We start from the raw sequence: 18741 nt of genomic DNA on the forward strand, positions 1-18741 counted from the left end.
GAAAATTATGTTAAATTGGTTTTTGTATACATGAAATACCAAACTATTCAAACTTCTCTGTGGGAGAGCCAACGGAATAAACATTTAGCACAGATGCTATGGTTAAAGGTAGGGGGAAAGTCGGCTCACCCAAAATACCTAGATTGTTAGTGGTTGAAACTTATTGTCTTATTTTTTTTTGTTGATTCTGGTAAGAGGTCTCAACCTTACTGTTGTAGTGAATACCAATGACTTGGTCAAGTAGTAGGTGTCAGGTTAATCAAATAATTTCCAAGTTTTAATTATATGTTAATTAAATTAGATGACCTGGCTTGGTGCGATGTCTGAAGTAGATCTTGGCTATTTTTGTATTTTTAACCTTGTTTAGATTGAGTCTTTGGCAAAAATTATTTTGAACCTTAACATTACAAGTTATGATCCACAGATACAAAAATCGCTACAAACGGTAGGTATTTATCAGGTATTTCCTTTCGTTGAATATCTAGGTCACTCCAGCTCAGTGGGATTCAGTGACAAAAAGCCACTTCCACTAATTATTTAAAGAACTAATAAAAGTTGTACTAGTTGTTAGCCCATGGAAAATCCACAAGAAGCATCAAATTTTATTTTAAATCAAAATATTTTATGTATTCTTAATACTTAATTTAGCCTAGAGATTCAACAAAAAATATAAAATATCTGCATCTCTTAAGGCTAAATGGAACAGGTTGAAATAACTGCCTTCTTTCTCCTAAGGTGTTGGTAGGGGCTATTAGGGACTAAAATGGCACTAATTTCCTAAACCTGGGTCAACCCACCCATTTTGGAACAGACACATTGATGATATCAACAAAACACCTTTAGGCCTCAATATCTATGTAAATTTTTTTGTGCACCTAAGTGAATTTTTTAACGAGCTTATTGATTAGTTAGGTATCAATGCAATACACATATTGCTATTCTCTTTGTAATTGTTTGATATTTTTTAACATTTTAAACAAGAATCTAAAAGTTTGCATTGGGGTTAAAATGCTGAAACCAATTGTGTTAGGTGTATTTTATTCCAACTTGCTCTGTTTTAAACCTTTTTTTAATGTTTTGTCTTACTTCTGAAATAAAAAGATTTTGTTTTGAAAGTAAATGATAAAAAAATATTTTTTTAAAAGAACATGTCCATTATCGAATTGTACATAATTTTGAATTTATTACAAAGTTTTTGATAATTTCTTTTCAAAAAAGCCACTTTGTTTTAAAACAAAAAAACCATTAGAATTCAAAATATGCAAAAACTTAATAAAATATAGTTTTTGCACATTTTTATTAGGTTAAGGTAACTGTTAGCCATTAATCTTTACTACAAAATTTTTTTGATATGTACACTTTAGTTTATCATCATAAAAAAAGCAGAAATTGTTTAAAAATATGCTTTAAAACATAGTTGTTTTTTTTATTCTATGACCCAACTTTTTGTCTGTGAGCCAAACATGATAGCTAGAGGATGATTTCCGTGGATTTTCCTACGTGTGAATTGCCATGGATTCCCTTCTCCTTTTTGTGAACAGTTGCTAAATAGGGCATTTCCTTCAACTCATCAGGAATTCAGATGTTTGAAAGATTTTTTAAATAAAATGGAGAAATAAAAAAAACACTTACATTTACGTTGCATACCTTGGCATGTTTTTTTCTGATGAGAGCGTGTTATGTGACACAAGGGAAAAAATCAAAGCAGACACTGTTCTCTAATTGTTATATGCTTTTAAATTTATTTAAAGTGTTAGCATTTTTAATTGATTTTATGCATAAGCCAAAATAAATCATTTTCTTTTAGTTCGTCAGTTTTATGAAGAAGAATGAAAGATATTTAAACTCTTCAATGATTACAGAATCACGAATACAATTTGTGAAGAACTACACAAATTTATTCCTCATGCTTTTTGATGAATTAGAAGCTGTCACGCGCTGCTACAATTTGTCAACTTTTTTCCAGCCAGTAAAAGAGGAAGAATTAACAAAGTATGCCACAATCAAATCAAATGGATTCTTTTTATCAGGTATGTTTTGACATTTTGTACTTGGTACTTGATGTTTTGTAATTGATTTGTGTTAACTTACCTTATATTGTGAAGATCAAGGCATTTACAATTGTCAATTTTCAATATGGAAGGTTTATCATTTCTTAAACTGGATGATTAAGTAGGTGATGCCCTGAATGGCGCTTCTTTTATTATAAGGAAAAGTGTGATATAAGATGTAAACTGTCCTGTTCAAGAAATATAATAAACCCTGAAAATATTAATATGAATGTTGAACAGAGAAACAGAAGTAATATCTTCAATGTTATGTTTAATTATGTTACCAATTTTTTGCAGCTTGAATACAGTATGATCATGTACAAAGGTGTTTACTATTTGCCCAAAGCTAAAGTTCAAGTGTTTAGTAATTCCCAGTTATAAATATCCCTGAGATGGTTGTTTTGTTTCAAAGCGTATGTAAAAACAGAAAGCATTTCAAGAATTAAACTTCCAGGAAATATCTGAACCATTTTGCTTTGCAAGAACTTTTAAAACCTTCCAAAAAGTTCAATTTTTGAAAAGTTCTAGTCACATAAATTATGTATAGCTTTTAAATGATTTCTAAAATCTTCCATAATGAATGTTGTGAAAACTAGTCAATGAAAAAATCCATGGAAAATCCCCCCTTCATTGCTTACGGCTACTTTTTTTGGCTCACAGACAGATAGACAGACATAATGACAATCATTATAATTATAGAATTAAATTTTTACATTTAGCTATTGTATTTAACAATCTTCACAATGATGCTCCATACCCTAAGAGGCTAAGTTACACGTTAAGATACAATCCAGACTTTGCCCCAAGTACAGCTCGTACTAAATCAAGGTAAGAAATTTTATATTTAGTTTTTTGATTTAAATTTGTCCTGCAACCCGAAGAACCAAAAGAGATTGTGATTTCCTCAAGGAGAACCAGAAATACTTGGAAAGGTTTCTGTCTACGAAAATTTGTTTTGCTTATTTTGTCTATTAAGAATTTTTATTTAATAGACTACTTTCGGTGAAATCTAAATGTTTTTAGAAACTATTTTACAATTAGAAACTAACAGCTGGTGTTGACTTTTAATATGTAAGTTTGGTTTCTAATCTTACAATAACTGAAAAATTGTTTATAAGTTCGTTTAAATAAAACTTTTAAACAAAATGTTTTTAGAAACTATTTTACAATTAGAAACTAACAGCTTGTGTTGACTTTTAATATGTAAGTTTGGTTTCTAATCTTACAATAGCTGAAAAATTGTTTATAAGTTCGTTTAAATAAAACTTTTAAACAAAATGTCTCATGTAATAATTAGAGAACAATTAGAATAATTAGAAATTTAATTAAACCAAAAAATTATAATTATGTTGGAACAATTATACAATACTTTGATACTTTGATTAAAACTAACACATAATCATGATTGTACCAAGATATTTATTATAGCTAATATTATTATAACGAACTAGTTAGTGGTACGTGGAAAATTTTACGGGTTTGCCCGTTCTTTTTATGCTGTATTGCATATTCCATTTTGTATGACAGTCAGACAGACGTATACGGGTATTATAATATAAATAATATAGCAATAGCTATCTATTTTTTCTAATTTTTGCCCTATCCTTTTTAAGTAGCAACCCCCTACTTTTTTACTCACTGCTAGCATAGCTATATCACTATTTTTTCTTGCACTATCAAGGGCATTGTAAACTTCCTAAAAGATGTAGTAATGTTATGACAACATGTAAAAAGACATTAACACCTTCATAATACAGAATTAGCTGTTGATAAAAGGACATTTCAGTAGTTTGTAATTTCAAATTTTCTTTTAAAATCATCACTCATCCTTATCATAACACACAAAGAAAGTAAGAAAAAGATAAGATAAAAAAAGTGATTTATTTAGAAATAAATAATGATAAAAGTTACAAGACAGTCAATGCCCAAATTGTTTTATTTCAATGTTTTTAATGCACTTACCAAGTGCTAAAGTTGTGATAATATCAGTTACGTAAATTTTTATTTGTGTCTTGTGTGGTTCATGTGAAGATATAAAAAATTTATGCTGCAATAAAAACAATGTATTTAAAATTCGTATTTATTTGAATTTTGTGTTTTTAGTTTTGTAATCACATTTACGCATCATTAAGCACCATATTTACATTCACGTTTTAATGATTCTTACGTAATATTATATCTATTAGTTTTCTTTTCATGTCTTTGTTCATCAATACGTAAACAATTGGATCTGAGATTGTTTTCAGTATGAATCCATACTGTATAAATAGTAAATGCAATTGGTTTGTTTCTCTTCTACCTGTTACTAATTGGTTTATTGCATCAATTAATTTTGGAACATAGCATACCATAAAGGTTAACACAACACCAAAGCAAATTCTAGCTGCTTTTATCTCCCGTTGCTTTGTTTTATTTTTGTGATCAACTTTATTCTTCGTTGCTGCTATCAACCTTATTTGCTTTTTTGCAATAATAAATAACAGTGTATTGCTGGCTACTAAGAATATATAGGCTACTATAATAATGACAATCCATCCGTAAGATGACAAGAAATAACCTTCTTCCCTTTCTAAAACAGCAACAATAATTCCACTGATTCCATATGCAATAGAAAGAAGCCAAATAGATGCAATGACCATGTATATATGAGCTACTTTAATTTTATTGATGTAAAAGAAAGGATATATTACTGCAATAAAACGCTCCACTGAGATTGCTACCATCATTAACGCAGAGAGAATGAAAAAAGATGTTACAAACCATAAATATATCCAAAAAATCTTAAACCAAATTTTATCACTACTGTTAAAGCCATAATATGAATACATAAGAAATACATTTAAACCAATGAAAATCAGCGAAGAAAATGCATCGCTGGCCAGTAAGCTCAACAAAAACTTTGTTGAGTGAGATTTTGATAGTTTTTTTTCTTTCCATATCCAAAAAAAAAACAATGAAACTAAGTATAAAGCCAAAAATTGACAGAACTGTTAATATTATGTGATGTGTGAACATGCTTGTGTACACATAAAATTTTGTGTAAAGTTTTTTCTGATATAAAAGAATCGTTATTTCACCTGCAGAAAGAAAAACAAACATACAAATTGATTCTATTCGCAATATCAATTGTTAAACCCTCTAATTTTCTTTTTCCTCCTTTTTATATGTTATTATTCTTTGAATTTTATGGCTTCAAAAAAGGGGTTGAAAAGGAAAGAAAACATTGAATCAATAAAACTAAATTTTGGAAACAACTGCTGTATTCTTAAATCTAAAAGAAAAATCACATGTTCACGAAGCAGAGCAAACAACATCAATGCCATAATGCTTAAAGAAAATGTACAGTTAAAAAATTAAATTTTTACTAAAATTCTTAGAGGATGAATTTTTTTTAAATCAGATTTAAAGGGAACCCAAGGTATAAAATGATGTACTTAATTAACAAGTCTTTTTAATTTTTTTAAAAAGCTTTTTTCGTTCTCAAAATATTCACATTTTAAGAATTTCAGATTTAATTATGCTCCATAAATTATGATGTCATATTAAGTAATAGCAAATTTTGACTTTTTCTGTCATCAGTAATTTTAGACCTGTTACAAACTTTATAAATGTATAAAGGTGAATTGATTAACATAAATTTTTTTTGCCAAAATGACACTTGTTTGCTTATCCCAGGCCTTCTAATTTTTTGTTGATGTCCCAATAACTCAGGATGTGCAACTTCGTTTTCAATAAAATTTTATGGGTAAGCTTGTAAAAGTCCTATATGTTCACTCACAAAATTTGGTCAACGAAAGAACGTAAGTCCTCCAAGAAATAAAAAAAACCTGAGCATTTATAAGCTTCTAATTGAATTTTAAATCTAAATTTAAAAGCCCTCTTGGCTATGAGTGAAAAATAATAGGATAAGAAATATCCTGTTCTTATCATGACAATCCGAAATAATTTGGACTCAGAGGTAATTTGTACCTTTGATTCAGTTTATAGTTTACTTCGATTTCATGTTGTTTAAGTATACGTGAAAACAAAAGGAAATTAACAAGTACACCTTGCAATGTTTTTCATATAAACAGTTGTTTCCTTATATTGGATCTTTCCAAAACAGTCTTTTTCTTTCACATTAACATGCTGATGTACATCTCTTTCAGTGGTAGCCCTTCTTAAACTTCCTTCAAGATCAATGAAATGTATAAATAATATGGCAATGTATTGTTAATAAATTCAATAATGGTAACAGTTTGGGCGTAGGCCTTTTTGTTTTCTTATTTGCAGCAACAGCAAGGTATTATTTGTGTTATACTTCGTTTTAAGTTTTTGTTTATCAGTGCATATATGATTGGGTCCAATATCGTGTTCAATACAATCCCATACCCAATAATCATTGCATGCCATTTATTGGGGTAGTTTTTATCAGTTACCAACTGAATTATTGCATCAACAAACTTTGGTGTGTAGGTTATAGTAAATGCTAAAACAACACCAAAACAAACCTTTGCAGCTTTTATTTCTTTAAGCATTGTTTTATGCTTTTTAAGATATTTGTTGTTGGTAGTAAGTGCCACTGAAGCTATTGAGTTGAGTTGACTTCTAGCAATAAAAAATAAGGCTGTGTTGCATGTAATCAAAAAAATATAAGATGTTATGACTATTATGATCCAACCATAAGATGACATCTCAAAGCCATCTTCTTTTCCTAACAATCCCAATGTCATCCCACTTGCACCGTAGACAAAAACCAGCAACCAGCTACAGCTTATTGCTATTTCTATGTGTGAACTTCTAACGTATGTTGAATAGACATATGGATATTTCACAGCAATATAGCGTTCAAGAGAAATTAATATCAGCGTAAATGCTGACAAAATGACAGAGGTCGTTGTCAGCCATAAGAACACTACAAGATGCCTGTACCAATTCATAAAATTGATTTTGTGGTGAAGCTGATTTATAATCAAACTACTCAGTATAATCATAAACATTGCTGTTATTGAATCACACAACAACAAACTTGAGAGTAATTTTCCAGTATTTGTCCTGTATATTTTCTTTGTGTATATTATTGCTAAGATGAACAATGAAAGCCCAAGTCCAACAAGGGCTAGTGAAATATTAATAATATACTGAGTTTCATTTGCTGCTAGATCATCAACCGGTGCCATGTTGATTAAGTTGTGTTACTTCTTTTTACAACTTTAGACTTTAACTTTTGATTTTATGAGAAGCCATTTGAGTACAGAAAGTTCCTTTACTTCATAAGGAACTAAATTTATTTTTTATGTTCATTTTATTGTAATGTTCTTCTTTCATTTGATTTTTTTCAAACGTTTTATACAAACATAAGTCACAATCAAATGTTTTGTTAAGTGTACAATAAGATATTAGATAAAAAACAACATGCTGTGAAGTTCATGAGATCAACATTGTTACCTGTTTACTATTTTTATTCCATTGCTCTGTAAATAAGACCAAGAATTATGTATTACAGAGTAAGCACACCCTTTTCTTGTTTTATAGGTTCAATGAAATAAAGATAAACCAAGTTTTAAAATTTATTGTGAGGAATCGATGGTGACTTAGATGTTATTAATACGTTTTTTATGTTTTAGCTTAACTCCCTTATCAGGAATAACATTGTTTTTAAACTCTCACTTGATTCATAAATCATACAGCATAATAAAAATAAGGTTTCTTTGATTATTTTTAATCCAGCATCATAAAAATTTTGAAACTGATTAATAAGGTTTTCTTTCAAACAAAAAGAAAATAAAAGCCATAAGAATTGTGTAAATTTTTCAAAAAAGTCTTGACTAATTATTTGGGCACATTTTTTGCATTTTGTCACTTTTTGAGAGAAGGGTTGATTGTCATAATTATTGTAAACACCTTTAAATTGTAAAACATAGCAGATGAAAGATTTGTAGCTACTCAACATTGATAGCAGCATATAATATCATATTGAAACAGACCACAGTTGAACAAATATTTTTACTAAAACACGATACTACTGTTGAATTGCTTCACAATGTAATTAAAGAACAAAACAAATTAAAAAGGAGAGAAGAGAAAAAAAAGAATAAAGAGAGAATAAATGAAATATTTTTATATTCTGTTAACCCTATCGTGATCTAATTTTTTTAACAGTCTAGTATGAATTTGTTTGTTTACTTTTTATTATTTTTTTCTTTACTTTTTTTACAACAAAACTACAGAAGATGAACATCAGTAATTAACATCTTGCTTTAAAACAAGATTTTTTCTTGTAAAGGAACAAAAAAAAAATCATTTTTCAATTTTATGTCACACAATGTTTATTTTTAAACAACAAAATATTTATAAAGGATTATTGTATCTTCTTAAGAATTTACACTTAAAAATCACAATTTCTTTAATAGTTTATAAATACATATTTTATTCATGTTTATCCAACCAAAATAATGCTGACGTAATGTCAAAAAACAGGTTTTCGTAACTATTTACGAATAAAAAAATATTTTTGTGGGCAAAAAAAAGGATAAATGGATGTGATCCAAGAAAAATCGTTATACTTTTCTACTTGTAAATTTTGCCAAAGTAACTTTACTTTCTGACTGCAATAAAGACAATATTACCATCAAGAATGCGTAAAATAGACCGGTTTCTGCTATGCTAGAACATTTTTTTTCATAACCCCCACCTATGTTAATATTACTTGCAAACAATATTACAATTTAAACCTGTCTTAATATCCTAATATTTTCTTTAGGGTGATTTGTTTTCGAAGATTGTACTTTTTCATATGTGTATTATCACAAGTTCTATTGTTACTTTTCAAACAGAACTTTCCCTTTGTGATTGTGTCTTTCATGCGCAATAAAGAAATTTTGCTTTTTTTAATTAAATCATTTTTGTTCTAGAGCTTTTAATTAAGTTAAAATATTTGGTCTTTTATAACACCCTCAAGTTTTTTTGTGAAGGAAGCTGTAAACACATGCTGGGGATATATTTTTCCACAAGTTAACATGTCTTTTGTGTTACGTTTCGAATAACTTCACATTTTTGATATCTGAACATTAAATGATGTTTCTCTATCGTTTGATGTACTAGATCTTCCCAAAATATTTCTGGAAATCTGCTGTCTTAATTTTTTGTTGATAAACACATATATAATTGGATCTACAATGGTGTTTAAAACCAGCCCATAATCAACAAAAATGTCAATTAACCGATTACTTGTTTCTACACCATGTATCAATTTAAGAATGATTTGCAACATTGTTGGACTGTAAAATATAATAAGTGTTATTACTACTCCATAGCAAATTTTCGCAGCTCTTATTTGATGAGATTCCTGCCATGCCTGTGCGGATTTCACTGTGATGGGAGTTATAACAACAGCTATGGATTTGAGCTGTTTCCAAGCAGTTATAAAGATAATTGTGTTAACTATCATTAAAATAATAATAGTGGAAGGGATAACAGAGGCAATTGAATAGAACAGGACCATAACACGGTCTGCATAATCCACCATCCATAAAGTGAAACCCATGATCAAGTATAAAATGTTAATTGTCCAGTCCAACCCTATTATTAAAAACACGTGGTTATCTTGAACTTTGTTTAAATAAAAGTAAGGCCACATTATGGCAACTAATCGATCTCCAGATATAAAAATTGTGTTTATTGCTGAATGAATCATGGAACTTGTAATTAACCACAGTGGCAACTCTATACATGTTGCATATTTTGTGTCGCCAATAACATTATGTTCGTACAATAGTCGTATAGTTGAATACATAATCATTCCACTAGCTGTGCTGATATCACAAAACATCAGACTAAGTAGAAAGCGACTTGAATTTTGTTCTCTGAGGTTGCTAGATTTCATGATATAATAGATGACAATAACAGTCATTATCACTGACGCTACTGCTAGTATGGCCATCATGTAATGTGAAAATTTCGATACAGGATCATTTAACATCACCATGTTGCTGTACGACTGAGTGGTGTGTGCGGTTTTATGGTATGGTTGCTTTTGTGATAAAATCGTTTTTTATATATTATATATCAATTTTTTTAGATCAACTTTAAAAAACATCTGCTTTCTCAAATTTATTGTGCAAAGCCTATTGGTAATTTCCTTTTGTCTACCCAGTGTTTACATTGCACATACTTTTTCAAGTCTTTTTTTCCTTCAGAACTTCATAATACTAAAAGGTTTCATTAACACATCTATTCTTTAATTTACATTACTTTAATGTTCTTCTTCAATGGAAAAGGTACGTGTTGACGTGTGTTTCAAAATAACAATTGCTTTGTAAATACGCCATCTTCAGTAAAAGCATATGTTTATCCATATGTTAGTAACTTATTGTTTGTTTACTTTTTAGCTCAAACGAACATTTCTTATTTTTTTTAGCTAAACCGACCATTTCTTTGTTTTTTTATATTAAGTAAGAAATAAGAAGTATATAAGATACTATTAGTAGTATTATTTGCTATTTAAATCGGTATGTTTTTGATGAGTCTGTAAAATTACTAAATAATATATATTTTATTTGGATTTATTGTAATTGTTTTGTAAAAGTATTGTTATAATATAGACGTAAATCCAGGATCTGACATCAATAATTCCTATTGTTTTGGGTAGACGTAGCCCAAAGATTGCCTTAAACAAGTCCGAATGCTAGTTTTTTTTATATAGAATAAACTTTGCACTTCCCTTTTTTTCCATTTTTTTTATTTTGTTCATTTTTAGAAAATTTTTTCATTTTGTTCATTTTTAGAAAATTTTTCCATGTTTCTAGCTTCTTACCAAAGAATTTTTAATTTGGAATCAATGATGTTGGGAAAGAATTTGTTTAGAAATAGGGGGTATAGGAAAATTAGGATGTTTTGTAAGCATTCAATATCTTAACAAGATCTTTAGACACTTATAAAAATACCTGTTGTGTCTGATGTTAAAAATTTTAGAATCTTTTTTTTTTGTTTTGTTCTGTGCAAAAAAAAAAAAAAATGAATAAAATGTATAAAAAACACAACACTATTACAAATTTTTTGCAATTTCCTATTTTACTTTAGCACAGAATAGACACTCCTAAAAATTTTAACAAAAAACAAAAATACCTTGAGATGAGTCTTATAGAATTTGTTGTTCTTTTGTTCCTTAAATGAAGTAAAGGGGTCCCTATCCTCTGTACATTCAGCAATCTGTTAGATTTTCTAGACATCAACATTTTTTTTACGTATTAATCGTCACCAATATCCCATAATCTCGATTTTTTAAAAAAATTAATATCTTGATGGTTCTTTACAGGTGATTACACCCAGAAATGTAATAATTATCTCAACTTGGGTTGTTTTTTTTACGCCAGATTATAGGGTGCTTAAAATTCATACAAAGGATACCACTTTTGTTTTAGATACTGGAGACCTGGTCCAGGTCCCTGGGGCAGCACAGGATTTTGGACCTTCAGATACTTAAATTTTGGTTTTGTATTTTTGCAAGATATGATTGAGAGAACATTTATAAATATCATCACAAACAAGACTGTATCAGAACCTGGTATCTATGTCCAACCATTTCCATATCCATGTTACATCAAAGACCAGTAAGTTGATAGTGTCATTTTTCTGTATTGAATAAATTTAGTTTGATTAACAAGGCTTACTAACTCAGAGATCTTGATTTTAGTTCTTGTAATTTTTTTTGTTAAATTATTTGTTTATATTGATATTTTATAAAAATATTTTATATTAAAAAGCTTGTTATTATCTGCGTGAAAATAAATTTATTCCAAAATATTATTTTCCTTTTTTATATCAAACTTGAAGATTTGTGATAGAAATTTAAGGCAGTACTGCTCACTCTTATATACATGCTATCAATTCTTAGGTCTACCTATGCTGTCTATGTAATAATCTTTTGTTGACCAAATTTCTAAATTATTTTAATAATTAAAAAAAACGCTTTGCATCTAATAGACCTCCCCTTAAACCCCCATAAATCATTGTTCCCTTTCTTAAGGTTTATTAACGGTCTGGGAAATTTCATGCCACTTTTCATGACATTGGCCTGGGTGTACACGATTGCAATGATTGTTAAAAGTATCGTCTATGAGAAAGAACTTCGTCTAAAGGAAGTGATGAAGGTAAAATAATGCTTGGTCTTTTTTTTACTTTTTTCATTATTTAATGTGTTATTTTTTTAAAAGTTCAGATTCTGTTTCTAAAAATGTTTTTTTGTTTAAACTATTATTACTGTACTTTTTTCGTACGTAATTATCTTGTAATTAATATAGAAAGTGTTGCGGAGCGTGGGACTGAGTCCCCTAGGTTTGCAAGCGAAAAAATTTACATGCATCTTTCGGTTGAAAAAAGTTTCCATGTGCTCCATGGTAATTGATCAAACGGTTTCATCTTCGCCTTGATGAAACATTATCTTGGGGCTTTCTGTATTAGCAGTACCGCAGTGTGTTCGGGACGCAATATTGCATGTGCCAGTGACATATTTTGTTTAGAACCTGATGTGTCAGAAAAGCCTAAAAAGGTTAAACTGAACAAGAACGATGTCCGACATCAGTGTACAGTTCGTGTCAAGTTACAAAAATGTAAAATATTTCTTTATCGGAAAATTATTTCCTGGTTTAGAAATTATGAGATTTCCCAATCTGGAAATTTTTGTTTTATACAAAAGTATAAAAACTTGATGTACTAGGAGAAAATCAAGGAAATACATCACGCTCTAATATATTTATGGGAACGAGGAAAATAGCTCCGCTGCGCTCCTCAAAAAGTTGTACCTTTACGGCTTCTGCATTTAACGCATAACACAGAGTCCACCTTCCATTATTTTTTTTTGTTTTTATTAATAGTATTTTTCGTAAAAGATTGCTTGCTGAACAAAGAAATGCTAGATTTTATTTTCACATATTTGTCTTAATGCAAAAAAATTCTCCCTTGGTTATATTTAGCAGGAGATTGATTTTTAAGATGCTTCCTACAGTGATTGGGTTAAACACATCTTTGTAGCATATCCATTTAGTATAACACTCTTTTTAAACTACAAATAAGTTGAAACATAAACATAAAAATCAGTTTTCATACAAGGTGATGCTTAGGACTATTAATCATCATTCATGTGAAATGTTGTTTCTTTTACAGGTTATGGGATTAACCAACACGATACACTGGACTGCATGGTTTATAACAAGCTTCACTACCATGTTCATTGCAGTTGTTATTCTCACAATTCTGTTAAAGATGGGAAACATTCTGATCTACTCCAATCCTTTGGTTATAATTTTTGTACTCCTGAGTTTCACAAGTGCTTCTATTGCAATGGCTTTTTTGATCAGTGTATTCTTTTCGAAAGCAAACATCTCTGCTGCATGTGGAGGTATCATTTACTTTTTCACTTACTTGCCATATCCTTTGACTTTGTGGTATGAAGAAACAATGAACTTCAGTGAAAAAGGACTAGTTGTAAGCTGAGTTTTTATTTTATTTTGTTTTATGTTTTGTTTTTTTTCTTTGTTTTTTTATTTTTGCTGATTTCTGTTAAGGAGTTCATAAGCATAGCTACAAGCATATGGATTTAGGTGCTTAAATTATTAATTGCCAAAAAACTAAAGATTATAGCTTTTTCAAAGCTTGTTAAGACTCGTCTTTAACTTTCAATGCTGCAAAGTGCTCAGGCAAAAATACTGAATATTCTAAGCTTCAGCCAAGAGTACTTTAAAGAAAACAATTTGTATAAAACCAGTAAAAGAAAACAATGTAATCACAAGTTATGACAATGTTGAACAAAACTAACAAAAAAACTGAAAGGTTACAATAACTGAAATCAATTTCTTTGTCCTTATTGCAATTGTTTAGTAGCAAGTAAAATTGGATGATATGAAATACAATCACATTATCCAAAGCAGTACTTTTAAATATATTTTGTTATATCTTTAGTCCATGTTCTCTACTACTGCTTTTGGATTATCCTTTAAATACATCTCTCGCTGGGAAGAACAAGGGATTGGAGCGCAATGGTCAAATTTCTATAAGAACCCAATGGTATCAGATACATTTAGTTTGGGCTGGTCTGTGAACTTTATGTTGCTTGATACTGTTATTTACTTCTTATTGATGTGGTATTTTGAGCATGTTTTACCTGGTAAGTGAAAATAATAGGGATTTTCCCTGTTTTTTATGTTTACTTGCAGAAAAGACAAATATTTTTACATTTACAACCTCTTAACCCTATTTGGTATGGGCTTTTTTGACCCTTGTAAGTATGGGGGGGGGGGCATAAAGTGCCCGCAGGATGTAACTTTTGTTCAGTTTGGTTTTAAGTGGCGAAACTTGGCACAAAGAAACATCAATATGTTTTGACTTAATTAGTGACAAAATATTTAGATTGACATGTCATCACAGGAAGTCATAATGAGACAATGGTTAAAGATAATATATCTTTCTTGGAAATTTTCGTTTTTTATCTTTTTTAAAACTATTTACAGTACTAGTCATTAAAAAGTAATATAAGAATATAAGATATTATTAGGAACATTAACAGGTGGTATAAAGACAAAGGATTATTTTAAGGAGAAAATGGAAATGGATCATAAATCAAATCTTCAAGAATTTTTTTTTTCAAAAATCTATGTTTGAGAACCTTAGTGATAGTAGTTGTCATAGAATAAAACGTGGTATATCTATTAGCACTTACGTCAGTAGCTACTCAATAGAGACAATTCGGATTGAAATGGGACAAAATGACCTATGACGTTATCATATGACAATGGAAATAGAGAAATATGAAATTACAAACATACTTTTCTGTAAATTACCAATATTCCGGTCTGCAAATTACACAGTATGCATGTCAATATTGTATGATGACTTTTTGTCACTATCACATACATAATCACATATTCATACAACTGGTTAGTTTAGAAACCATTTATTTTTAGCACTACATTAAAAAAGTCGATATGACCACCTGTTAAAAAGGACAAAGTGACATTGACAGGACCATTTTTTGGAAATATTTTTTTTTATTTTCCGAAAGTCCAATAAAATTTAGGAAAAGTCACAAACTTTCAGGTAATTTTATCCAGTATTTAAAAAGTTAGACTTTGAAAATGCCGCTGGCACGTTATGCCCCCCCCCTTTTTCGGAACCTTTATTAAAAACGTAGTTTTCATATTTTTGTCATTTGCAACAGTTAAAATGAATGTCAAAAATTTTAAAAATTTTCGTTTAGCAAGTGACTATGACCTATTTTTTGCCCTATTTTCAGGGCAGTATGGAGTACCAAAGCCTTGGTATTTTCCATTTACAAGTTCTTATTGGTTAGAAAAAGGAAGAAGGGCAAAAGTAGCAGCTCAAACAGAACAATATACTCACAACACCTACTTTAAATATGAAAATGAGGTAGGTTTTTTATTATTTGGTTGAATTTAACGGACAAGGAATTAAAGTGAAATATTGTTAAACTTAGAAAATAGATTGATGATGCTGTGAGTGTGGCACCCTGTAAAAATACACACAAAAAAGCTACATTTAATTAAAAAGAACTTTTTTCAGACTTTTTAACCGATTAGTGTCTTAATATGTTAACAAATTTGACTAAATAATTGAAATGTCACACGCGTACCAAAATAATACTCAATTTAGATATTTATAAGCAAATATCGCTTAAAAAATAAATCAACCAATAGATCTTTTGAAACGGAATTTTTACTACACCTGCATGAATAGTGGTAATTAACGTACTCTTGGAAGTGTTCACAAAGATTTCACAAATTATTTTTATTCAAAAATTGTTGAAATTTCGCGAAATTTTTGAACCAATAAAAATATTGGTCAACCTCTGTTCAAGTCCAAAAAATAGACCTGAAATGAATTCATTATTGCGAAAAAAACTAAATTAATTCCCAACAACAAGCCTTAAAATGGTTCATTTGCGAACAAAAATATTCACAAAATATCTTATCAAGACTTCATCACGAAAATTAATCTTTGTGAATGTAATTTTTGGACCTCTTGAAAAATAAATTCTCTGCAATAATCAATCAACTTTATTATGAAATTAAAGTAAACACTCTATTTAGCAACCTATCTGTAATAAAGATTTTGGAATAGACGCCCTTCTTAAACAGTTTAATTGTAAGGCTGTGCTTCGGTTTGTCCCTGTGTTAGATATTAAATTTGTACCTTTTTGTTGAGGAGAGTAATTGAGTATTTAAGGTAATGTAGGAGATTAAAAACAATGTATTCACTTGTAAATAATTTGTAGAGAATATTTTATGTGACGATAAATTAAAATTATTTTAGGAAGGTGAGGATATAGATCCTGAAGAATTACAACCACGAAATGTTTTTTCAAAAAAATTTGAGAATGATCCTGATATGAAAATCGGTGTAGATATCAAAAACTTAGTAAAGGTATCAAACATTATTGTTGCAACAATTATGAAAAGAATCAGCCTTTCTAGTTATTGTCATGTCAGCAGCTAATTGGGGACAGAACCTTTATTTACCTAATGTAAAGTTTTATCACATCAAGATTTGTCTCAACGACAATTGATTGCATACTTCGATTAGAAAGGGAAAAAATTAGGTTATATCAGAACTATATGTGATAAGTTTTACCAACAAAGAGTGTTACTGAAGCAAGAGTAAAGGAATTCTTTTTATGTCAACGTTAGATGTCACGGCTTTTTCATATAATTTTTTACTACTTTGGTACCACCTTTGTTTGATTATCGTGTGCTGTCCCATTCATAGTAAAAACCACTGATTATGTGCACATGGTTAGCAATTTTGTATTTTAAGTCATTGCTTGTTTGGTTTTGCAGGTGTACAGTCGTGGAAACAAAAAAGCATTGGATGGTTTAAACATGAAATTGTTTGAAAGTCAAGTTACTGCTTTGCTTGGACATAACGGAGCTGGAAAATCAACAACAATGTCTATACTTACTGGGTTGTTCCCTCCTACATCGGGAACAGCTGTTGTGTATGGACATGATATAAAAACAGACATTGAAGGTGTACGAAAAAGTTTAGGGCTTTGTCCTCAACATAATGTTTTATTTGATCAGTTGACAGTGGAAGAACACATGTGGTTTTATGGTAGATTAAAAGGGATGGGAAAAGATGAAATTCGTAAGGAGATTGAAAGGTAAGGCATTTTTTCCATTACCAATATCTTGGCATCATTGGTTTTCTGATTAAGGAAGTTGTTAAAAAAAATTTTGGCAACAGAAAAAAACCTCTGAGTATTTTAATTGTGTACTTATTTGGAACTTATTTGGAAAAGGTATAAACATTTATTTTTTTGATATAACTTTATGTAGATTTTTGGTTGATGTTGGTTTGCCAAAAAAAAGGAATGAACTATCGTGCAATCTTTCTGGTGGCATGAAGCGAAAGTTATCTGTGGCTATGGCATTTATTGCTGAATCAAAAACTGTGATCTTAGACGAGCCAACCTCTGGAGTTGATCCTTACTCAAGAAGAGGGATATGGGACCTAATTTTGAAACATAAGCAAGGTTAGTTCTGATTTTGAGAGTTGTAAAAGCATGAAGGACTCGTACACTATAACTTAGTTCTTTAAATGAGACATTTCACAGTGCTTAATATTAGATTACTTTAATTTGAGAAAATCTTATAGGAAGACGTGATTTCTGGCTTTTTTCTGTGAAACGTGTGTCGCTAAACTTTCAAAAAATGACAACAAAGGGAGGTTTATTTAGTTCAAACTTTCTAAATGGCTGATTTGCGAAAATTTATTCACTAAATTCTTTTGAAAATGTTTTGCTTTAAAAGATATGTTTTACCTAATATTCGGAACTGAGAAGTATATTTGGATTTTAGAAAAAAATAAATAAAGCAATGAAGGTTTAAAGGTGCAAAAAAATCCCCTAAAAAAATCTTTTGAAGTGGCTTTTTCCTCTTGTCTTCCATTTACAAAATAATATGCGTTTTGTTCACTGCTTTTTTAAGTCAGTAGGGTAAAAACGAAATAAAAAATATTTTCAACTAGGACATTTATTTCAAACTTTTTTCTTAGCAGGAAATTTGAAAACTTATAAGTTACAAAATTTCGAAGTTTATTGCAAAGGTTTTCTGTTGGAAAATTTACAATTTGTGAATTTTTAAAAGTCTATACCAAAAAATGCACAAGTTTTTACACTTCCCTAAGATTCTCTGACTTAAGTACTGAATTAATTATTGTTTAAATAATTTTCACAAGAAGTATTAAGCAATCGACTTATTTACACAAGTGTCTCACAACTTGACAATTGTTTTTAATTTTTTTTATCTAGGAAGAACAATCTTGTTGTCTACACATTACATGGACGAAGCTGATTTATTGGGAGACCGCATAAGCATTATCTCCAATGGCCAACTACAGTGTTGTGGTACACCTCTGTTTTTAAAGAGGTGTTTCAGTAAGGGGTATTTCTTGGCTGTAACTAAAGATGACGACAGTACAGCAGTATTTGATGCTGACGAAATAACAAAGTTCATCGCCTCGTTTGTGCCTGGTGCAAAGTTAAATGAAAACTTTGGAACCGAATTAACTTTTATACTACCATCTTCAGCCAGATTAACTGGGGAATTTGCAAACTTGTTTGAAAACTTAGAAGGGAGTTTGAAAACGCTTGGTGTTAAAAATTATGGAATATCTGATACGACTTTGGAAGAGGTGAAGA

At 29.7% G+C, this 18741-nt stretch overlaps 3 protein-coding genes across 3 annotated transcripts in view; 1 reads left to right on the forward strand and 2 right to left on the reverse strand.

Moving 5' to 3' along the window:
- LOC130644464 (retinal-specific phospholipid-transporting ATPase ABCA4-like) overlaps nucleotides 1-18741 on the forward strand; it is a 41708-nt gene that overhangs the window by 9079 nt on the left and 13888 nt on the right. The window contains exons 14-25 of the mRNA XM_057450086.1: nucleotides 368-445; nucleotides 1808-2030; nucleotides 2771-2879; nucleotides 11453-11641; nucleotides 12058-12181; nucleotides 13194-13514; nucleotides 13989-14193; nucleotides 15319-15452; nucleotides 16356-16466; nucleotides 16880-17202; nucleotides 17378-17574; nucleotides 18352-18734. Of these exons, the coding sequence (XP_057306069.1) occupies nucleotides 368-445; nucleotides 1808-2030; nucleotides 2771-2879; nucleotides 11453-11641; nucleotides 12058-12181; nucleotides 13194-13514; nucleotides 13989-14193; nucleotides 15319-15452; nucleotides 16356-16466; nucleotides 16880-17202; nucleotides 17378-17574; nucleotides 18352-18734 (2397 nt within the window). The remainder of the gene's footprint in view (nucleotides 1-367; nucleotides 446-1807; nucleotides 2031-2770; nucleotides 2880-11452; nucleotides 11642-12057; nucleotides 12182-13193; nucleotides 13515-13988; nucleotides 14194-15318; nucleotides 15453-16355; nucleotides 16467-16879; nucleotides 17203-17377; nucleotides 17575-18351; nucleotides 18735-18741) is intronic.
- On the reverse strand, nucleotides 3914-5220 carry LOC130644466 (G-protein coupled receptor 183-like). Its single transcript, XM_057450089.1, has one exon. It carries the CDS (start codon nucleotides 4877-4879, stop codon nucleotides 4205-4207), a length of 675 nt encoding a protein of 224 aa, XP_057306072.1. The 5' UTR covers nucleotides 4880-5220; the 3' UTR covers nucleotides 3914-4204.
- On the reverse strand, nucleotides 5538-7545 carry LOC130644465 (trace amine-associated receptor 7c-like). Its single transcript, XM_057450088.1, has one exon. The coding sequence runs from the start codon at nucleotides 7208-7210 to the stop codon at nucleotides 6314-6316; it is 897 nt and encodes a 298-aa protein (XP_057306071.1). The 5' UTR covers nucleotides 7211-7545; the 3' UTR covers nucleotides 5538-6313.

This window comes from Hydractinia symbiolongicarpus, chromosome 5 (assembly GCF_029227915.1).
Source record: "Hydractinia symbiolongicarpus strain clone_291-10 chromosome 5, HSymV2.1, whole genome shotgun sequence".
NCBI lineage: Eukaryota > Metazoa > Cnidaria > Hydrozoa > Anthoathecata > Hydractiniidae > Hydractinia > Hydractinia symbiolongicarpus.